The sequence below is a fragment of the Heterocephalus glaber genome, unplaced genomic scaffold, assembly GCF_053883595.1.
Source record: "Heterocephalus glaber isolate CG9 unplaced genomic scaffold, H.glaber_assembly_v1.0 deba00001532, whole genome shotgun sequence".
In the NCBI taxonomy this organism is placed as follows: Eukaryota; Metazoa; Chordata; class Mammalia; order Rodentia; family Bathyergidae; genus Heterocephalus; species Heterocephalus glaber.
The window spans coordinates 2,693,643-2,717,395 of record NW_028258330.1 but is presented as its reverse complement, the minus strand read 5'-3'; the positions used below and the strand labels follow the sequence as shown (position 1 = coordinate 2,717,395).

Genomic DNA, 23,753 nt, shown 5'->3' with positions numbered 1-23,753 from the left:
AATAGGACACACATGTGTAAATACCAAATAGTTTCTCTAGTGTGAGAAACTGAAAGTGTAAATAGGGATTAAAATGAATAATTCATAATTTGAAATAGGAAAAGGTCTAAAGGTGTAGGGGTGGTGGGAGGGGAAGGGGAAGGGGAAAGGAAAGAAGGGAAAGGAAAAATTCTGAGAAAAGAAAAAAAATGGAAAGAAATGTATGTAAATAGGGAAGGGTGGAGGGGGTGAAGAACGCACAGGTAATGGGGAAAAAGTAACCAAGATTCATCATGTCCAGGTAAAAGCACCCAATGATAAATGTAAACGTATTGTATACCTAAAATGTACCAATAAGAGAATTTGAGAAAAAAAAAAAAATAGGGTGCAAGGGAAAAAAAATTTAAAAAGCAAGTAAGAAATACAATATGCTATATGAGTTCAGATATACAGTAGAATAAAGGCTGAATATGTGTAGTTATGCATATGTTCACAGAAGGGATTAGAGGCATATACATCAAAGTACTAATATTGGTTTGATGTAGGTCAGGAGTTAGCAAGCTATAGTCCTCTAGATTTGGCCCATGAGTTAAGAATGGTTTTCATGTTTTTAAAGGGTTATCAGTACAATGAAACATGAAAGAATATGCAACAGAGACTGTCTGTTCTCCAAAGGCTAAAATATTTGCCGTCTAACCCTTTATAGAAAACTGTTGCTGACCTGTAGTCTAGGTGTGATTGGGTTTATAGGTAATTTTTGTATTATAATAGGTTGGTGTTTTAAATTTAGTACTTGTAATAGTAGATTGGATCTGGCTTTAGAAAAAGCTTTAAAATTTGCTTGTCTGGAAAAAAAATTACAGGGCTTAAAGTAGACTTGTTTAATCTCCACTCCTGTTCTTGCAGCATGATGAACTTGGAGATAGTCTTCCATGTGCAGAAGGAGAGTTTATCTTCCTTCGGCTGAATGTTCTGCGTGAGGTATGTATCTATAATTATTGCAACTGGCACTCCTAAAATAGTCCCTTTTGATAGCTTTAATGGCAGCATTCCTTTTTGGTTGTAGTATTTGGAAAGAGAGCTCACCATGGCCAGCCTGCCATTCACATTTGATGTTGAGAGGAGTATTGACGATTGGGTCTTCATGTGCTTCTTTGTGGGAAATGACTTCCTTCCCCACTTGCCATCCTTAGAGATTAGGTATGTGTATTTGCATGTTTTTCCCAATTGTTTTAGCCTTCTTGACTTTATGAACTTGCTAGTCCTAATGCACAGTGTTTGTCTCCTGGTGCCAGGGAAGGTGCAATTGACCGTTTGGTTAACATATACAAAAACGTGGTGCACAAGACTGGGGTAAGTTCACTCTTAAATAAGTTCAAATTAGAAGTGTTTACTTTTCTAAGAAGGTCATTTTACATGTATTTTATCACTTACAGGGTTACCTTACAGAAAGTGGTTATGTCAATCTGCAAAGAGTACAGATGATCATGTTAGCAGTTGGTGAAGTTGAGGATAGCATTTTTAAAAAGAGAAAGGATGATGAGGTAAAGTGTTTCTATTGCAGTAGCTAAAATTGCTCCTGTCTCTAATGGGCTGTGATGATCCTCTGATTGTACTTTTAACCTATGTGAGTGTGTTGTTATAACATTGTAGTATGTCAACAGTAATGTAATCATAAGTGATTAATGCTTTGATGCTTACTATGGAAACTGTATTGCGTAGTTGGCATTGCATTGTGATTTTTCTCCTCTCTTCTTTATAATCTTAAGTAGGATATAAATACAAATGCCTATCTAAACACTAGGCTGTGAAGTGAGGGGTCCAAGTCTAGAATGACGCTGCCGTTCAGCTAGTGGCTGCCATGTCTTACAGAGAACATTTGTGGTCTAGAAGTCAGGTCAAGACCTAGGAACTGGTATTCTAATAGATTATAGGCATCTGGGTTGGATTGTGTGAGGTAGGGCAGAGGGTTGAAAGAATGAAGGATCTGTGGAGGGCTGCTGCTGTGAAGTAAAAAGTTGACATAAGAAGGAAATACAACAACAAAGTTCTTGGAAGTTGGTTGCATGTGATGGGTAAGTGCTTAGGGAAGAACCCCAGGTGTCCAGCTTGGGCAGTTAGGAGTTGCCTGGTGCTGCTCACTGAGCTAGCAAGCCCTGAGGGTGGAGCAGCTTGGGGCAGGGACAAAATAGGAACCGAATTTCATTTTGGAGATGTTGAGTTTCAGGGACTGTAGATAGCTGAGAGGAGAAGTGTCTTGAAAAGAGATTTGAACCTGAATGTGGTGACACATACCTGTAATCCCCAGCACTTGGGAGGTTGAGGCAGGAGGATCACTGTGAGTTCAAGACCAGCCTGAATTGCATAGTGAGACCTTGTCTCAAAAAACAAAAAAGAGAAGGAGAGGGGGATTTGTACTCCTTACTTGATGGAAGGTACTTGAAGCTATGAGTGAGAAGTTTGAATTTATTCAGAGTGAAATTGCTTCCTACAGAAGTCGTGGGAAGGAGAAAGGGAGCCAGTTTTAGAGAGGTGGAAGGAAGTCCCTCAGGAGATGGGAAGCCATCCCAGTGAGATGGTTGGGCACTGAGCCCATGCTGGGGTGGGAGACCAAGGGGAGCTACTAGGAGTGTAGGTACTGGAGACACAGTGCGGTGGAATCGGGGATGGTGGGTGGCTAGCTATGGGCAAAATGAGCAGATAGTAATTATTAGAGTGAAGGAAATCCTTTCACTAATTCCCTAAAAAGCCATGTGGCTCTTTTGAGCAAATAACAGCATAATAATATCATACTGCCTCATGATCTCCTAGCAGATTAAAAACATGTCATTGATTTAACAGGATTTCCTCAACTTCGTACAGGACAGCTCTAGCAATCTCTTATGTTTCAAACTTTAGGCATCATTTTGTGTAATACAATGGGTGTACTGTAAGCACTCTTTCCAGAGCCTTCAGTGCTTGGCAGTCAGCTCCTGGGACAGTGAGAGTTTTAATAGTGATAAGTTGGCATTAGAGGAGGAAGTGTGGGATTTGATAGATTCTGTAGTGCTTCAGATTTATTAATATGATTTCCAGCTGACATTACAGAGAGGACATTTTAAAGCTTTGGGTTCTTTTTGGTGACCCTGGAGTCATAAATAATGTCCTTAGCATGGTGGGGTGTTAGGGGAATCAGAAATAATTCAATGTGAGAATTTCTGGGTGTCTCCTTTTTTTCTGGGAGGTGTGTCCATGGTTTTTGACAGATTTCCAAAGGAAGGGATTGCACAAAAAAGATGAAAGGGCAATGAGGTCCACCCTGGTTGTCTGCCATGCAGCTTGTGTGACCACCCTTAGAAATGAATGTGTAATGACCAGCAGAATGCATGGCAGGAAAGGAATACATCAATATTTATTGTTAAAATAGAGCAATTAGCCAGAAATGTGATGCATTTTGTTTTATGAGCTTTGATGTTTGCCTTTTATCTTACAAATGCTGTTCATTTATTCAGCAAATGTTTGTTAAGTGTTCACCATATGCCAGTGTTCTGAGTGCTAGTGGTACAAAAAACACAAATAAACAAACAAAAAATACAAAAGTTCCTGCTTACGTTCTCCTGGGAGAGGTGGACAATAACAGGGCATCTGTGAACATGTACTGTGTTAGGATGTAATTGTGGTGGGATAGCACAGGGGAGGAAGCTCAAGTGGAGGTGGGAGGTTGCAGTTCCAGATCGAGGGCTGGAGAAGGCCTGCCTCCCTGTTGCCCACTCCATGAAGACCTGTGGAGGAAGGGGCGTGCCAGGCCATGTTTGAAGGAAGTGTACTTCAGACTGGGAAGCAGCAGGGCTCTGGCTGGAGCACAGATAAGATGTCCATGGCACAGCACAGAACAGTGTGGTGGCAAAGTCAGAGGTATGGTCAGATGGATGATGGAGGGATCCTGGTAGGATACCATAGGAGACTTTAGCTCTCATTCTGCGATAGGGGAGAGTTTTGAGTAGAAAAGTGACAAGATCTAACTTGTATTATAAAATGATCACTGCAGCTTACACATTGAGACTAACTATATGGAGGCACAGACGGAAGCAGTGAGCCAGGTGAGGAGGCTTTTTGTGGTAATCCAGGAGAATACGGGTGGTAGAGATGAGAGGTAGCTACATTCTGAAGATGTTTCAAAAATAGAACTGTTGTGTTCAAGGGCATTTTGTCTGAGCAGTCCTGAGAAAGATTGTGAGTAACAGTGGTGGGCATGGGGATTCTGTGTTGGACACGTTAAGTTTTGAGATAGCCAGATGGATATGTTGAGTGGGAAGAGGTCTTGGTTGGAGAGTTTTCAGCATCTGGTGATGCTCAAAGCCAGGAGACCAAGTGATGACTCCCACAAGTGGAGTATTAAGCGAAGACCTGGGGCAAGAGTGAAGGAAGAAAATCAGGTGAATGTAGTGTTTTGGGAGCCCAGCAAAGCATCAGTTGAAGGAGAAAGAGTCATGGTCAGATGAGGACTGGATAGTGACACATAGGTTGCACATTCCACAGGCCATTCATGATCTAGGTCAGGAGAAGTTTCATGGACGATGAGAGTGAAAGCTTGATGAGTGAATTGAGTGGTTTCCATATTATAGGAGGTTTCAGGTAGTCAGTCACCTGGACTCCACTGCAGAGAGGAAGACTTCATGGTCCAGTGTCCAGCTCCTCTCCTGGCAGAAAGCACTAACTTCAAATCTCAAGGTTTACGTTCAGTTGGCAGGACTAACTTGGCAGGGTTAGGAAGTTCAGCCACTTAGGATGTTCATAAGTACAATACCTGCTGGCCTCTGTTTGAGGCTACAACACGTTTCAGTGCCTTGCCACTCAGGGAGGCTTTAGCGTGGGCACAGGAGTCCTTTGAATGGCCCAGAGTTGGTGGAAAGCAGGATCAACTCCATATCCTATCAGCTGAAACCATGGCTGCACTTTAAAATGAGTGGAGGGGACTAGTTGGTGTGTAATGGACTCTTTCCTGTGAGTTAAACTGGCCCACAGTAAGCAGCAGCACACACATCTGAATTTCCTTCTTTCTCCCATTGGGTTGGCTCTTTGGAAAGTAGCAGTTGTTAGAGTCCCAGTTTTCTTTCTCTATGGAGAAGTTCATGCTGCAGAGTTGGAAACTGTCAACCTCTTAATAATGTAACAGAGTCTCTATTTAATTGCCTTACAGATTTAAAAAGTTATCTTTATTAACTACATTCAGCTAAAATTTGAGGATTGTCTTCTTTTTTATTTGTGTCTTCTCCATACTGACAACCTATATTACCCAGGGTAAACTATGGATCTTTCCTTGTTGTTGCATTTGCCAGAGGTATCAAAACTAAGAAAGAAGGAGAACAATTTAATTGTATCTTGTATCTAAATTCAGCCTTTCAACTGTTGTAAAGTTCTCCTAAGCAGCAATTTGAACACATGACTCCTTACTTGGCTTAATTATGTACCTAGATTGTTGAGGCCTTCATTTAAAACTTAAATGATCTCCCAGGTCATTCCTGGTAATGTTTAACTCTGACATTTTTGTGTAATTATTTGACAGAATATGTGGATTTTATACTTTTAGGACAGTTTTAGAAGACGACAGAAAGAAAAAAGAAAGAGAATGAAGGTGAGTTAATGAGATTGGCAGTAGCTTAAGTTTATTTTGTGAGGAATATGTTCGTTACAGTAACTTTATTTCCCATTCAGTAGGAGTTGATCAGACACATGTTTAACCAGCTTTCTTGCCTGGAGAAAGAATACTTGTGTCGATTTTTAAAGAAGCCCTTTCTAAGCTCTGGGTCAGGGGCTACACTTGCTGGGCAGGAGGTGGGAGGGGAGTGGCACTTAGCTGTTAGCAGTGCTTAAAACAGTTGGGTATTGTTTTTGTAATAAAATCAGAAATTTATTACACTCTTATTCCTACATCTTTGTCTGGTTAAACTCAGAACGTGACATTCTAAACTGAAATAACCACTGCCTCCTTAACCTAGTCAGAATCAAGCTATTAGCCTTGCATTCGGAGCATACTGTGATTTGAGCCAGTTTCAGGTTCCTCTTGGCCCCCACTGTCCTCCAAACACACTGTACCCGTCTGCAAGCTCAGTGTTGCTTTGCTTCCTGCTCCACAGGGTTTCCTGTCTTCACCATGCTCACATTTGCTTTCCCCACTAGGCATTTAACTTTTTTAGTTCTTTTTCTCTTCTTCTCAATCAGATTTTCAAACTTATGGAGTGAGATTGTCTTTTATTGTGTTTTGTTAGAATTGAGGAATTTCAGCAAACTAGAAGGGAGAAAAATCGAGTTTATTGTTGCATGTAGGTTCAAAAATCACTTAGGCAGAAAGGGGCATATTTGATTTCTACCTTATATATTACTATTTCAGTCAATATCTGTTGTATCAGTCAGCCATGACTATCACCTATTGCAGCTATAATTATGGCCTCAATTAATTGGAAATAGTTAAATCCTAGCAAAGTAAAGGATAAATAAAAATTACACAGTATTTCCTAAGTGTAAGTCTTACCTTTATTGTTACATTTTCTTTGCCTAAAATTATGTCTTGACTATTTTCTAAAATTATAAATAAATGGTTTATCATAATGAGATTTAAATGGATTCTATACACCAGAACAGTATATTTTATGTAATTTTAGGGCAGAGTTATTAAGTACTACAGATTACTGTTTACAAGGTATGTATAAGTAATTATGAAGCCAAAGTGTAGACAATCACAAATCTGTGATGTTGATGGAAATCCATTTGGTCTTTTGGTGAGTTTAGTGTAGTAGTTAACTGCTTATATTAAGGACTTTCTTCTATAGCCCTCTTTTCTTCCTATATCCTATGTTGTTGTGATTTAATTTTGATTTCTATATTTATCTCCTTTTATGTTAGAGAGATCAACCAGCTTTCACTCCTAGTGGAATATTAACCCCTCATGCCTTGGGTTCAAGAAACTCACCAGGTTCCCAAGTATCCAGTAACCCGAGGCAAGCAGCTTATGAAATGCGGATGCAGACCAACTCTGTAAGTGGCTTACATTTATGTGACACTGAAGAGTGAGTGATTTCCTCTTGAGATTGTATGCATGTGAATTGTGTCACTCAGTTGTTTAGGTGCTGTCAGTTTCTGAGGTATCAGTAACTTCCTTGAGTCTATCTTCATCCGTATGAAAATCCCTAAATGATGGGAAAGGAGTGTGTGGACAGCCAGCACCCATGCACTTAAAGAGCTGAGGGACTGCAGTTCTCCTGCTATGCAGAGAGGCCACAGCTGGGTTCCCTGCCCTCAGGACCTGGGTGGTGGGTGGTGCTGGCAGTGAGACTCAATATTCAGATGTCTCACTCTGGGGCAGTTTATGCCTTACTTCCTCTTTCCTCCCAGGGGTCAGTTGGGCATTTTGCTAAATAGTGTTCTTTAAAATACCAAAAACTGGTACTTTTCCCTGTCTAAACCCTCATTTCCAACGGGGCGTGGGACAGTTCTGAATAAATATTTTAAGCTAGTCCTCATTATCCAAACTCTGTTGCTCCCTGTTTATGAACTAAAGAACTGAATGGATTTGGCCTGTGGTATCCCTGCTTGTTTGAACTTTGTAATCCAAACTGCAGAAACAGTTCAACCCACCTAGCAGATCTGTTCTCTGTCCACCAGCTTCCTGTTGTAGTGGCAACATCCTTGAGCTCAGGAGCAGCGGGGAGGAACAGACCGAACTAAGAGTAGAGGAAAGAAAGATACTATGGGAGATCTAGACTGTATGTACACTTCTGCTGTAATATATCCAGGGAAATTGCACACACATGGATATTGAAGTTTCATTACTCTTAATAATTTTTCTGTTGATGCTGATGTCCCTTATTTTAGGGCAACTCTACATGGAATTTTTGCCACATCAAAAGACTGATTCAATTTGTATTCATATAAATTCACACCTAGAGATATTAGGACCTTAGATTTAGAATTTGAGAAGTGATATTTTGCATCTTCTGAGAGCATCAGCCAAAGTTTTTATTGTTTTTAATTCTTTTGTCCCACTGACAGTAGAATGTGGAGGCTCAGGGAAAGGGAATACAAAAAGATACCTGAGTAGGACATAAGAAGCTGGTATCTGTCATTCAAGATTATGTGACTGCAGTCCCCACAGAGAAAAACTGAGAATGACTGGTATTCTCAAGTGCGCTGTTGATGATAGAATGCTTTTTTCTTAATCTTTCTCAGGGGAGGCAGATAGGTTTAAACTTTGCCAGCTGTAATTGCTTAAAGAAAAATTTCAGTATTGTGTTAAGGTTCCATAGAATCAGACTGTTGATCAGTACTGTCTGCCATGGGACCAAGAGGTGGGGAGATTGGTAATTCGATTGCTTATTGGATCCCATCGTAACCCCTCTTGACATAATTATTTCTATAGAGAGGAAGTATAGGAGTCTTTAAATAGTGGGATTTTTTCCTTTAGAATCTTCTGAACTTAAGAAAATCATGAAGTCAAATTGTCAGCTCATTAAGTCTTTGAAGTTACGGATTTTTGCTGTTTTATTTATTCTGAGCTTTTGAACATGTTAGTCTGCAGAACTTGTGCTTTGATGGTCAACAATGTTAATGTCTTATCACTTAGCTTCTATTTCTTGATATATGTGGTTTTAAATTTTGCATTCTGAAGTATGATTTCATTACATCTGAGGCCATCCTCTTAATAGAATTTGATTACAAAAACAGCATTTTAAAAACAAATTATTTCAGTGACTGTATGAATATGGTATGCCCAGAGCAGAATACATTGATTGGTAAAAGCAGGGCAGCAAGATTTAGCATTAATTGATGAACAGCTTTTTTTTCCTCCTTAAAAGTATTGTTTTTGTTATCTAAAATTGGAGTTTATATTTCATTAGTTAAGACTCAATTTGCAAAAGTTTGCTACTTATACAGTTTCTTTATACTTAGAAATTGATAGGGATGTCACCTCATAATTTTAATCCAAATGGATGAGTGTAAGGTTTAAAAAATAATAGTTTTGGCTCAGTGGACATGTGCCAGGTGAGCAACACATTAGTTGGTAATCTTTCACACACATTGTTTCATTTAATCCTCACAGTCACCTGTAAAGAGGCAGAGCTTCATCACTCCCATTTTAAGGTGGGTTCACAGTTAAATTCCCCAAGACCAGGCGCCCAGAAGAGGCTGAACCTGGTATTTCACAGTCAAATCTGCCTGACTAAATATACCTATCTCATTTTCCAAGTACCAGTAGTGCTTTCATTTTTTTCGTTTGACAGTATTGCATATATATTATCATAAATAAACTTGATATCACAGTTTTAAAAGGAAAGCAGTCGAAGTTCTATATGAAAAATAACTTTGCTTTGACTTTTCTTGGCCTGTAATGTAAACTGCCTTTATATTGAGGTTTTCATTTTAGCATTGTTGAAATAACCTTGCGAGCACTCAATTTTAAGATAATTCAATTTACTTGAAATACCTAACATATAATATGAATAATAGAAGGAAAACTTTACAATGAAAATGTTTTGTTGCCCGTATGTTTTCATAATTTGTCATTTAACTTAATGTTGTAAAAGATTTTAATTTTTAAATTAAGTAGTAAAATACTTTAAGGCCCTGTTACATTCATTGAATCTGGCACAAAGGCAGGCTGCTACTAAACTTAAAATGGTATCCACATCTTTGTGTGATACTGATACAATCTGTGTTTTTCCAAGATGAGTAATAAACTGTTATTTGTACATTGAATCTTAAAACAGTACATATGAAATAATTTAATAGTAACCAGATAGAGTCTCATGAAACTCTTGTTTTCCAGAGTGGTTGTACTGGGTTGAACACTTGCTATCCACCTTTACTCTCACTGGCATTGACTACTTTATATATTACTGTATATGTTATTGTTGTATATATTACACATACAATGCATGTTTTATGTGTTTTCCCTCAAAGCTTTGCTATTTGATAAGTAGAGAATGATGATGAGTTCTTAACAGGGAGATACCAAAGGAAAACAATTCAAGTGCACAATTATATTTCATGACAGACATTTTTTTAAAAAATCTGTAAAATTGGTTGGGTGTGGTTTTGCACGCCTATAACCATGGTCCATCTTGGGGAGTTAAAGGACTTTGCAAGACCCTGTGTCAAAATAAAATATACAAATGGACTGGGGGCGCATCTCAGTACATAGGTCCTGGGTTCAGTCCCAGCCACTGGGATGCTGAAGCAGGAGGATTGCAGGTTGGAGGCCAGCCTGGACCACTTAGCAAGACCCTATCTCAAAATGAAATTAAAAGAGGACTGGGGATCTAGCACAGTGGTGCTGCTGCCTGCCTCACAAGTGCAAGGTCTTGAGTTTGATCCTCAGTTCCAAAAAAAAAGAAAGAAAGAAATGAAAAGAACTAGGGTGTAGCCTAGTGGTAGAGGGCTTGCTGACCTGCACAAGGCACTGGGCTCAATCTCCAGTACTGAAAAAAGTTAAATTTTTCTTTTTTTCTCTAAACCACTTTCTACCTCGATAATGTTAATTCTTTTGATTTTAAGCATGGGAAGCTGAGAATACTGCATTACTTTTGGAGGGAATATCAGTCTCTGTACTTTTAAAGTTTACCACACTTAGATATTTACCACAGCTGTTTAATACCTTTAAAGAAATGTGTCAGTGTGAAATGTGGTGGTTAATGGCAGTTGGCTGTAACTCATGTAAAATGAATAATGAGATCCTGCTTCTATGATGTCGTGATTGCCTGCAGAGCCCTTCCGTGTCTCCTAATACAAGTTTCACATCCGATGGCTCCCCGTCTCCACTAGGAGGAATTAAGCGAAAAGCAGAAGACAGCGACAGTGAGCCTGAGCCCGAGGATAATGTCAGGTGAAGCCATTGTTTGATAGCACTTTGTTAGCAAATTGCTGAAAGAGATGCAGTCTAATTAATGCTGTTTAGCTTAGAGCAGCAATGCCTTCAGATGCTTGCCCGTGATCTTTTTATCCACCCGTAATTAATGTGGAGAGCTAGAACAGTCGGTAAATTCCAGTGAGAGGTGTAAGCTATTGCTGTTAAACCCAAGCATCTAGATTAGTATGCCTACAGGTTTTCATCTTGTAAGCCACTGTCCCCTCTGAGACCAGGCACTAGCATGGCTAGACACGAGGTGTTTGGCTCTGATGGTGTGATTTGAATGGTTCTATTTGGAGGTTAAAATTTCAAGCTGCTTAACCTAGAAAGTTGAGTTATACTTGGATAGTAATATCATTTGCTTTAATCTTCTCAGCTGAAAAGGTTCTTCCTCAAAATGAAATACACAAAAATCATTTAAAGATATAAATTGTATTTTTTTAATCACAGACTTGCATATGCACAATTATATTTCATGACAGACATTTTCTTTTAGCTATGTTCTTAAAATTTATAGTAGGAAACTGGTTCTTTAATTCATCCAGACATTTAGGATCATTAAATGGTAAGATTAACAGACTTTCATAGAACAAGTCCAGATTTGAACCGTAGGCTTTTAGTGCAAAAAGCCAGTAATGTAAAAATTGTAGCTCATTAAGAATGTAGGAAGATGACAACTTTCAAAGTTAAACAGGACAGTAGTGTCCCATTGCTGGTGCTCCTTTTACAGGACGTGGAAGTGCAGTTCGTGTTTATGGTTAGAAACTTCACAAGGCCCATGATGGTCTGCATTTTTCTAGTAGCCTTTGATGTCAGATCCATGCCTGTGATCTAACATTTACCTGATCCACCCTTAGTTTCTGTCTTCTGCTTCTGTAGCTCTGAATTTCCCTGTTCGAGCATATTTTTTGTTTTCTTTACTTAACCGTATAACCTTCATGATCATGATAGTTTAATAGGTAATTTGATTTTTTGGGTATTTTACTGTTTGATCCTGCCACTGAAGATAATCAAAATAGAAATGTTTTAGGCTGGTAGCATTTCTTTCATTAATACTTTCTTGTAAAAAAGTGATAATCTACATTATGGATAGAGGATATTTCTCCTAATTTTTGTTCTGTGAATCCTTTGGGGGTTAAAAATTTAGTATGGTATATTTTAAAGCATGACTACAATTAATATGTGAGCTCTGGCCTACATGAAAAAGAGCCTTTAATGGAGAATCATCTTAGTGTTCTTGATCCTTCTTGATTTGTGTGTGTGTGTGTGTGTGTGTGTGTGTGTGTGTTCTTTGACATCTTCATTTTTGTTAAATGTTTAAATCTTTTAGAGAATGAAAAATAGTTATTAAAAATCATAGACTCTAGTCAGAATATGGATCTTGACATCATATTTTCCGTGATTAATGATAAGTATTAGATTAATTGACCTGCTTCTAGGTTTTACCAGAGCATGCATAGGAGAGAGGGAGAGAGAAAAAGACAGAAAAGAGACAGAATAGAGAGAGAGAGATAGAATGTATATATATATATACTGTTTGCCTCCCTTAAACCATCAACACCTCTTATCTCAAAGAGGGATAAGGTCCAAGCAAGGATAGAGAAAGAGTAGAGAGTAAGTACAAATATAATTTCTGCCTGGTTCCTAGATTATTTTATAAGCCATTTTTTAGTATTATGAATCTTAAAACATAGTTGCATAATTGAAAAAAATAAAGCAGTATTAAAATTTGAGCAAACAGATGTTCTATTTATACTTAATAAATCATCATTTTATCTGTCTTTTCCTAATGCAGTTGTGTAACAGTCCTACCAAAATCAGTCTTTGGGTTTTCGATGTTTAACTGGATTTTAGTTGATAAATCCAATTAAATCTGTGTTAGTATTAACTGTTTAACTCATTCTAATTTCTCATGGACAGTAAATATTAATCGATTTGGGATATAAATCAATGAATAATCTATACTGAATGTGTATTGATTCAGCATAAACTGGCTGTCCCTGACTTTTAGGTTGTGGGAAGCTGGTTGGAAGCAGCGATACTACAAGAACAAATTTGATGTTGATGCAGCTGATGAGAAATTCCGTCGTAAAGTTGTACAGTCTTATGTTGAAGGACTTTGCTGGGTTCTTAGATATTATTATCAGGTACAAAAATAATATTGTATTCTAAATTTCTAGCTAATCATTTTAGAACAATGCTGATTTATGTCATAATGTATAATATTGAATATTCTGAAATAAAAACCAGACTAATTTTTTAAGCTTCATATTTAAGAATTTATTACCATAAATATTTGTTTGTAAAGACTTTGGAGCTCCTTGGTTATTAATATATAAACAAAGCTACTTTTGTGTTGTAGTAAAGGATTTTCAGTGTTAAGTATGTGGCTGACTATACCTGTTTTTGTTTGTTTGTTTGTTTGTAATTGTTGTACTGGGGATTGAACTCAAGATCTTCATATTGAGCTACCTTCTTTGGTCTTTTTATTTTTTTATTTTGAGACAGGGTCTCACTAAGTTGCTAAGTTGCCCAGGCTGGGCTTGAACTTGGCCATCCTCCTGCCTAAGCTTGCTTGAGCCCTACACCCAACTATACTATATCTTTAGGAGGATTAAAGTTGTGTGGTTTTTAAAGTTGGAGTGTAAAAAAAGCCAGGAAATTAATTTCCAGTCACTGAGTGAACAAAAGAGAGCCTGGGAAACCCCAGTGAGAATCTGAGAGGAGTTTGAACAGTGCCATCTCCTCCTAACACAGTCATGTTACAGGAAGTGAATTCTGATCCAACTGATCTGTATCTGACTTGAACCTTGTGATAACTGGGATGTCAAATTGGTGAGAGAGTCAGTAGACGCACGGAGGATTGTGTGCTGTAGTTAATACCTGGTTTCATACTCTGAGCCAAGTTAATTCTGGTGTGACCAGAGAGATGAAGTTTGTTGGTAAGTAGTACATAATAGAATACTCTAAGTAGCACATAATATAATGTGAAATATTCTATTTGCATGCTTTACTCCTACTCTCTAGATTTTAATCCATTAGGCACAGAGTCCAAACACATGTCAGAAAGTCTTTTCCTTTCTATGAGTGTAACTTGCCTCTGTTTTCACATCTTTGGTACTTTTACTCAGATTTCTTTTTCTTAAGAGAAAGTTGTTATATGAAAATACAGTAATGGGTGCCAGCACCAAGGCACTTGTGTATAATCCCAGCACTGTGGAAACTGAGGTGGGAGGATCACTTGAGTCCAGGAGTTCAAGACCAACCTGGGCCACATAACAAGACCCTGTCTCAAAAGGAAAAAAAAATCATGACTTTTAAAATGAAACTTGGCTGTTTAACTTTTAATTTCCCCAACTATCTACCTGCTCAGTAAATGTAATGGGCAACTTCTCTCGGTTTTGATGAGGGCAGCTCTAGAGTTGGAAAAACATGCCACCGAGTACATTTTAAGCGTAGAAATTTTCACCGAATTGTGTTTGTGAATATAAAGTTTGGTATTAACTACTGATTATTAAAGATGTTTTGCAAAATTAAGGAGCCACTGTTGGAAAGCAAAAAGCTCAGATTTAATCAAAACAATTTTTATGATTCATGAAAAACAATTAACAAGTCTACCAAAAATGTATACATTAGGAAAAGAAAAGCTTATGTAAATATTTTAATATTAAATTTATTGCGCTATCATGAGATTAATACAAGTTACCTTTGGCTTCTAAAATTACAAGAGCTACTCAAACTGGTGGGCATCAGCTTCCAGACATTTACTGCTGATAGGTGTATACATTTTTTTTGGTGCATTCTGTATATGGTATATATACTAGAAATCATATGTATTGGCCACCTTTCCATTGCTGGGACAAAATACCTGACATACCAAACTTAAAGGAAGAAATGTTTATTTTAGCTCACTGTTTTTGAGGTTTAAGTCCATGCTTGGTCACCTCCAAGGCAGAAATATCATAGTGGAAGGGCATGGCAGAGGAAAGCTGCTCAACTCATGAGAGCAGAGAAGAAGGGGCCAGGGACCAGATATGGCCCATAAGGTCATGCCTCTTGACCCATTTCCTCAAGCTAGATCCCACTTACTCATTCATACTCTGTGAACTGTGAGTGGGTTGACGGCATTGATGAGGTTGTTGTCCTCACAATCCAGTCACCTCCAAGAGTCTCTTGAATCCTGTCAAGTTGACAATCAAGATTAACCAGTACACCATGTTTTTATAAAGAGTAAATATAGAGAATTATAGATGAATTGTCTCTTTTTTCAGTACCCATCATTAACACAGGTTTGTGTGTGTGTTTTCTGTTTGTTTTTAATGATTCTAGGGCTGTGCTTCCTGGAAGTGGTATTATCCATTCCATTATGCTCCATTTGCTTCAGACTTTGAAGGTATTGCAGACATGCCTTCTGATTTTGAGAAGGGTACAAAACCGGTAAGCTTTATTAAAATTGATAAAATAATAGAACTTTGGATTGTATAATTTGAATCTTTAACTTCTTTTCTTTCTTGCAGTTTAAACCACTGGAACAACTTATGGGAGTTTTTCCAGCTGCAAGTGGTAACTTTCTACCCCCATCTTGGCGGAAGCTCATGAGCGATCCTGTGAGTCTCTTAGTATCGAGTGGGTGGGTAACTGGGTTTTTGTCACATATTTTATTAACATTAGTCACAATTGCTTTTGCATCTCACAGTTAAAAGACTAAAGTCCAGAGACCAAGAATTTGAGTTCTTTGGTATATTTTTCACAACATACATTTTTTTCCCTGCTACTTTTGGGTATGAGTACCCTATCCAATAAATAAAATTGCTTTGTGTTCAGCCTACATTTAAGTCTTCATTTTTATTTGTTTCAGTCATGTATGATGGCTCCCAGAGCTCAAAAGTCTACCTTGCCTGAAATCACATCTAGATGATTTTGTGTGCTAGTGAAAAAGTGTGAGACCCATCCAGGAAGTACAAAGTGTTAAAGGAGATAAATCCTCACTACCTGCCTGCCTGCAGCCCATAGTTGTCATTTCTACATTTCCTTTTTCCTTTATATCTTTAAAATACAATTGTAAATTTCATTTTACTGTTCCTGGAATTAATGATGTCATAGCTTAATTTTTTTTATAAAGGAATGGACCTCGTTTCTCTTCAGGCCTGATAAATTGAATGGAAGTCATAGCAAATGCTTTATAATAGGGTGATGTAACTTTTGTTTTGATTCTTTGTTTTTCCCCCTGATACAGGATTCTAGTATAATTGACTTCTACCCTGAAGACTTTGCTATTGATTTGAATGGGAAGAAATATGCATGGCAAGGTAAAATTTAAATATTCTTTTTGTTTTTTAAAGAACTTTTAGTAAAACTGAGCAATCATGACTTACAGGGTGAAAGAATTCTGGAAAAGATATTCTTAGAATTATAATATCTGTGAAAAATTGGTATTTGTTCATCCCACCTGTGATTAAGAAGAATTAATAGTTTTAATTGTAACATTCTTTTTTTGGGGTACCAGGGATTGAACTCAGGACCTTGCCTTGCAGGCACGGTGCCACTGAGCTAAATCCCCAACCCTTTAATTGTAACATTCTAATAAATAGTAAATTGATTTGAAGTATGCCAGTAATTATGTCTTTTATCTCCTTGTGATTAATCAGTACACTTGGTCCATCCATTCTGTAGTTCATTATCACCTTTTGAGGTTGCCGAGAGAGAGAGAAAACAAGGTAATATCCACATGGAGGTTCCCTTGTTCTCTGTAGAAAACTTCTTCAGTGCTGAAAACCATTTTTTTTTTTCCCCTCGGTTCAGTACTGAACCCAGGGCCTTCACACTGAGCTACATCCCCAGGCCTTTTTTATTTTTTATTTTGATACAGGGTCTCACTAACTTGCCCACACTGGCCTTAAGCTTGGCTACCTTCCTGCCTCAGCCTCCCAGAGTGCTGGGATTACAGGCTTGTGCCACCATACCCAGCTATTCTGTAGAAGCCTTTGAAAAATATGTAGTAACTTTTATTTAGTATGGATACTTGACATTGGTCATTACCTATTATTTTTTATTCCTTCTATTAACAGATTTTTTTAGGAATGGCAGTATAAGATTAGTACTAAATTTAAGGTACTGGTCACCACTTAACACATCTTGGTGAGCGAATGTAAAAAATGCTAAATCTCTCTTACAGAGACCCAGTAAGCCAGCTATTATTTCCATCAAAGCCTCCTTTCAGCAAACCATTTTAACCTTTTCTTCTACCACATATTTTTCTAGGATAATAAGTGAGTTTGGTAAAACCATGTCTTCATTTTCCTTGATGATTGCTTATGGTGGGAATGAATGACCAGTGAAATAAGTTAGAGAATTATGAGGCAGAAGGCATAAATAGTAATTTTACAGATTGAGAATTATTATTTTATGAGCTTTTTGGCTTGACTTTTGGTTTACTTTAGTAGCCAAGATTTCATATTACTTCACTGAAATGATAATGGAAAATGTACTACCTGGGTGGGGTTATAGAAAGTATTGTTATATGTGAACAGGTTGGCATCTCAGGTGGGTTTTGAAGGAGCTCTGTGGAGGATGTTTTGATTTGAGAAAGAAGCATAGGAGAATGGGGGATAGTAAAAATAATGGGTAAATAGGAAGTAGGTAAATATATTTGTGTTTGTTAAATACTGTACATAAGGAAATAGTTAAATCATTGCCTGGATTTACTAAATATGTAAGTAAATAAGTAAATACCTAAGCATACAGATGACTTACCAACTCACTGTAGTAATCTATGTCACTGATAAGGAACATTTTCTATATAATTTAACTCTAGGAGAAATAAGGCAATCCACAACAATTCCACTTTCTACACATCTTTGCCAACATTTGTCATTTAATAATAACTATCCTAATGGATAATGAAGTGCTATTTCATTGTGTTTCTGATTTGCATTCCCTTCATTGTTAGTGCTATTGAGTATATTTTTGTGTTCTTGCTTGCCATTTGTATTATAGGCTTTGGAGAAATGTCTATTCAAGACCTTTGCCATTTTTTAATTGGGTTTGATTTTTTGTTGTTGTTGCATCGTCGAAATTCTTTACATAGTCTGGACATTAATCCCTTATTAGATATATAATTTGCATATTTTTCAGTTGTATCTGTGGGTTGTCTTTATTCTCTTATGATATTCATTAATGCTCAAAAATTTTTAATTTGGATAAAGTCTAATTTACCTGTTTTTGTCATTGCTGTGCCTTTGGTATCGGATCTAAGAAATCATTGCCAAATCGGATGTTGTAGATCTTTCCCCATGATTTGTTCTGTAAGTTGTAGTTTAGCTCTTACATTCAGCTTTTTGATCTATTTGAGTTACTTTTTTATATGACATAAGCTAAGAGTCCAACATCATTCTTTTGCATGTGGATATTGAATTTTCTTCACATTAGCTGGGGTTTTTTGTTTTGTTTTGTTTTTTTGGTACCAGAGATCGAACTTGGGACCGTGTACTTACAAAGAAGGCTATGGAACCACTGAGCTAAATCCCCAGCCCCACATCAGCTGTTGAGAAGATCTATTCCCACTGAATAGTTGTAACATTTGTCAAAAATCAGTTGACTGTATATATGAGGCTCTCTCATCAATTCTCTTGGTCTCTATGTCTTTTCTTGATCTTAGCCAAAACGCCGAGAAGCAGTTCTATGTCTCTTCTTATGCCAGTACCATACTCGTTTAATTACTGTAGCTTTATAGTAAGTTTTAGTCAGAAATTTTATCCTGCAAATTTATTCTTGTTCAGTATTGTTTTGGCTATTTGGGATCCCTTGAGAGTCAATATGCATTTTATGATAGGTTTACATTTTGATTTTTAAAAATAATTTTATATTGTATATTAATATTTGCAGTTAGCCTTCATACCAAGAAAAAATTTTGAGATAAAACAGTACTGTTAGGAAATGTAGTTATTTCTTCATTAGCATTTTTAAAACTTGGTAGAAGTAGTAATTAATACAGTACTAGGTTAAATTCTTGCCCAGGTTGAGTACATCTTAAACTGATAGAAAATAAAATATATCTGAGTTCTTTTCCAACATTTTTGAGTGTATACTTAGCAACATTATGTGTAAATTACAACAGTGCTATATTTTTGTACTGTATTGCTTAGTGTGTATATATAGCATAGTAGTTTTGGTTGATGTATATTTTATGAGTGAACAGAGAATTTAAGTTAATTTGACTCGAGTAACACAGTGGCAGAGCCAAGATCTAAATCCAGAGTCTGATTCCAGAGCACACATTTGAAAGTGACTGCGTACCTGAGCAAAAACGACCACCTGAGGCATTTCTGGGTGAAGTCAGTTAATGAGTGTAACATATTACATGCTTGGATGCTGGTCTCATTTTTACTATCGATGCACTCTAAAGCACTTGTGCCATTGCTAGAGTAAGGCATTTTGTTCTACTCTGAACACGAGGGTTGATTTGTTGCTTGGTAACTTCATTGCTGTCAGCAGCGCTGCAAGCTGCTTACTGATTGGATTTGGCTTCTGAAGTCAATATTGTAAGAAAGTCTTACTGTAGGAAAGTCTTGTGGATGTTTTTTTAAGATTCTACATCTAAAAGAAATTAAAAGCTAGATATTGCTATAGTTTCTCATTCATGTATTTCTCCTAAAAAAAAAACAAAACTAAGTAAAACTTGAATGACTCCCTAGGGTTTTTTTTTTCCCCTACATGTTTACCAGTAATTGAAATAGCTTCACTCAAAAGATAGATATTAATATTTTTTCCAAATTCACACTAGATCTTACTTTCTTTATAACTTAAAAAATTCTCCTTACTACATAGTAAAATTAAACATTTCCTTACTTTGAAAATATTGTAGCTAAAATATTACTGACAACTTTGTTAACATTTTCACTTCTCATAATTGTCAAATATTGTACAGTTTTCAGTGGTTGTAGTTTCAAAATTATTTAGCTCTATTTAGCATTTGTCTTTGCTATTTGCTTTGTATTTTTAATTTAGCCCAAATACTATTGTTACTGTATAATAGCAGAACCTTTAAATGCTTCAGTAACTTTGTTCATTTTTCTAATAATAGGTATTGTGTCAGTGATACACTTCTGAAATTTATGCACATAAGTTCACTTAAAGCAGTGCCTTAAAGTCCAGCAAACTCTAGAGGACCATTTTTCAGTCCCTAGATGAGCCCCATGTCTTCCATTCCTCCTCTCTAGGTTATTTAAGCAAGTCTATAAAGAATATTTATACATAAATTAATTAGCAGACTTTAAAATATCAACAGCCTACTGTTGAATTTTGGAACTAGAAGAGACTGTCCATGTAGTCTAGTTGCTTAGAATTTCTGAGTATTTCAGTTGATAAGTTGAATAATCACATTCTGCAGAAGAAAAAACCAGGTACCAGAAAGAAGACAGGACAATCCCAGGGCCTAGGAGGATGAGCTGGCCAGCCTGTGGGCACTTTCTAGTGAGCAAGGCTGGGGCATAGATCGCTGACAGGTGTGCCCTTGATCGTCTCATCTGAAAATTGTATCACCACAAAGATTCAGAAAACATCTTCCATATGAGCCTTTTAAAGTATGAAAAACATAGAGAATGTTTCTTTTGCCATCATATACAAAATGTTTGCATCTGAATTTTGGCTGAATGACCTACTAGAGTTCAATTCCAAAATATCTTCTTATCAACAGGGATAGTATACTAAAATATTTATTTGGACCAGTGTTAACTGGAAAGGTTTGTGTGTATGTGTTTCCCCAGGTGTTGCTCTGTTGCCCTTTGTGGATGAGCGAAGGCTGCGAGCTGCCCTAGAAGAGGTGTACCCAGACCTCACTCCAGAAGAAAGTAAGATTTTCAAGGCACTTGGTCAACTCTGAGTCCATGTATTGTAGGCTTTGCATTTCTCTGTGTAATTGGGCCCCGTTCTCCCATTCGTCACATTTCCCATAAGGGGCCATAAATCATTGATTTTATCTCTTACAGCAAACCATTAGCTTTGCTTCTTAATCTTTCATCTGTAAATTGGGTACTACTTTTTACCATTCATGTTTGTTAAAATTATTAAAAAGCAACATAACAATATTCTTAAGGGCCTGGGATTTAGCTCAGTGGTTCCGCTGCCTGCCTTACAAGCGCAAGATCCTGAGTTCGATCCCCAGTCCCAAAAAAAAGAATATTCTTTAGCTTTTTGATTCTTATGTGATATGAACACAAAAAAGTATTTTTTGCCTGTTGAAAAGGTATTTATTTCTTCCACTGAAGCAAGTGTTTGACCTTTGAATGCTAACTTGAAATGTTGTTTGCATAAAACGGATTTTTGTAATTACTACTGAAAATAATAAGTATTTAAATGGAGAAATGCTAAAACTGAGCTCTATTGAAAATTTTATTTTATACCATTATAAGCATGTAAGAAATACTTTATCATCTGTCTGTAGGATAATCTTTGTCATCCGATGATACAGTTAATATTTCTATAGGGAATGTTTATATAAGAAATATATAAACATTTATTTATTATACTAAGAAGTAGAATTTGTAAACCTTAACCTGGAATTAAGTTTTAAAAATTTAGATGCTTTCCTTGGTTATATTCTCAATAAAAATGGGTCTTGTAGATAGAATTACTTGATGTGTGGTTCTTATTCCTTTGTTCCTTTCCTTTCAGACAGAAGAAACAGCCTTGGAGCTGATGTTTTGTTTGTGGGGAAACATCACCAACTCCATGACTTCATTTCTGAGCTGTACCAAACGGGTTCCACGGAGGTATGGTGTACAACTGGGTTAATGAAGAATGCATTTTTTTTTTGGTACCGGGGATCAAACTCGAGACCTTGTGCTTGCAAGGCAGGCAGTGGAACCACTGAGCTAAATCCCCAGCCCAAGAATGGATTTTTTAGTAAAACACAGATGGAAATTTATCGTTGTAACCAATTTTTAATGTAAAACTATGTGTGTTCATGATATTTGTGATCATCACTACTACTTCCAGAGCTTTTTCATCTATTCATGGAGAAATTCTGTACCCATTAAACAATACCTGCCCATTCTACTCTCCCTCGAGTCTGTCACCTGTCTTCTATTTTCTGCCTCTGAATTTGCGTCTTCTTTGGTATCTTCTATAAGTGGACTCATACAGTATTTGTCTTCTGTGTAGCTTTTTTCACATAATGTAATGTTTTTAAGGCTCATGCACACTGTAGAGTGTACCAAAATTTTATTCCTTTTTATGATTGAATGCTTTCCTTTTTTTTTTGGTACTGGGGATTGAACTCACGACTTTGTGCTTGCAAGGCAGGCACCGGCACCACTGAGCTAAATCCCAGGCCCTTTTCCATTTATATTTATATATTTATCTGCCATATTTTCTTTCTCTCTTCATGTCTTGATCCTTAAGTTATTTTCACCATTTGACTCTTATGAATAATATTTCTGTGAACTTGAGTGTATGAGTATCTGCTTTAGTCCCATTCCCCACTCATTTGGGTATATAGTATAATCAGAAATGTATCTTTCCACACAGCCAGTGGATGTCCCACCTGAACTTTGCCATGGGATTCAAGGAAAATTTTCTTTGGATGAAGAGGCCGTTCTCCCAGATCAGTAAGCATTCATTTGTATATACTTGAGGTGACTGGAAGGAAGTTTAGTTAGCATTGTTGTGTAATATTTTATTTTCTAGTACTAATGAGAAGGAAAGAGAAAAAGACCTTGTTGGAATAAAAGAGGCTTGGATTCAAAGCCTATGTCAATATATAGTAGCTCTGTCACCTGGGAACCTCTGGGGTTCCTTGAAATTCTGTCATGGCATCCACAAGGTCAATTATTTTCATAATCTAAGATATTATGGTGTTACTTCATTATTTCTCATTCTGTTTCTGGAGTGCACAGTGTTTTCCAGAAGCTAAATGTAATCTAAAAATCAAGAAATGGAATCAGAAGCAGAGAAGAGAATCTAATTATTAGATAGCAAGCCAGATACTGGCTTTTTAAAAATGTAAAAACAGTGACACGCTTCTCATTTATTTTTGTTTTGCTTTGTAAAAATAGTTCTTTTCCATTAAAATTCAATTTATGCTAAAATGTAACAGGTTTGCTTTTAATTTAGTTAAAATTTCTTAGTTATAACTTAATAGGTAAATATTGAAAGGGGTAACCAACATTAGGAAAAGATCTTTAAGGCCTTCAGTAATGTTTAAGAATATAAAAGAGTTCTGACTCTTGGGTCTGAGACCTGCTGCTGCTGGGTGTATATTCATGAGTGGAGTTACTGACCTCAGGGTGTGTGTATCTTCATCTTTTCTAGGTCAATACTGAGTGTTTTGTTTTTCAAGTGGTGATACTATATTATGACCCCAGCAATAGTTTGTGAGAGATCTTGCTGTGCTGCTTTTTGTTAAACCCATGGACCACTGTGACAGTGTTAGCTTTTTTGGTGGTTGTTTACTGGCATATTATGCAATTGCATTTCTCTGTTTACTAAGAAATGCAAATCTCTTGTGGTTAATGGTTAACCATTTGATTTTTCTTATTTATGAGGTACCTGCTCTGGTTTTTTTAATTAATTCTTTTCCCCCCTTTTTGGTTTGCAGTGAGTATTTGTTTTTTGTTTTACAGATTCTAATATCAGCTCATGATTGTTTTCTGTTTATGAGATGATAAATAAGGGAGACAGGGTCATTTTTAAAAACATAAATGGTCATATTGCTTTTATTAGTGCATTTTAATGATTTTTTTTTTTAAAGCCTAACAAGCATAGCAACATCTAACTTCCACTTACCTAAGAGATTACAATTTATAAATAGGTGTTTCTTCTCTTGTTTCCCTTCAGAGTAGTGTGTTCTCCTGTTCCCATGTTACGGGATCTGACACAGAACACTGCGATCAGG

At 36.9% G+C, this 23,753-nt stretch overlaps 1 protein-coding gene across 2 annotated transcripts in view; it reads left to right on the top strand.

Annotated features, from left to right (window-relative positions):
* The window catches only part of Xrn2 (5'-3' exoribonuclease 2), a 77,171-nt gene that overhangs the window by 25,711 nt on the left and 27,707 nt on the right, over positions 1–23,753 (top strand). For both annotated transcript variants that reach the window (XM_004840901.3, XM_087188628.1), the window contains exons 10-24: positions 886–960; positions 1,046–1,179; positions 1,275–1,332; positions 1,416–1,523; positions 5,549–5,593; positions 6,862–6,993; positions 10,719–10,837; positions 12,873–13,008; positions 15,191–15,298; positions 15,379–15,468; positions 16,098–16,170; positions 20,626–20,709; positions 21,533–21,630; positions 22,388–22,467; positions 23,696–23,752. In XM_004840901.3, coding sequence (XP_004840958.2) covers positions 886–960; positions 1,046–1,179; positions 1,275–1,332; positions 1,416–1,523; positions 5,549–5,593; positions 6,862–6,993; positions 10,719–10,837; positions 12,873–13,008; positions 15,191–15,298; positions 15,379–15,468; positions 16,098–16,170; positions 20,626–20,709; positions 21,533–21,630; positions 22,388–22,467; positions 23,696–23,752 — 1,397 coding nt within the window. The remainder of the gene's footprint in view (positions 1–885; positions 961–1,045; positions 1,180–1,274; positions 1,333–1,415; positions 1,524–5,548; positions 5,594–6,861; positions 6,994–10,718; positions 10,838–12,872; positions 13,009–15,190; positions 15,299–15,378; positions 15,469–16,097; positions 16,171–20,625; positions 20,710–21,532; positions 21,631–22,387; positions 22,468–23,695; position 23,753) is intronic.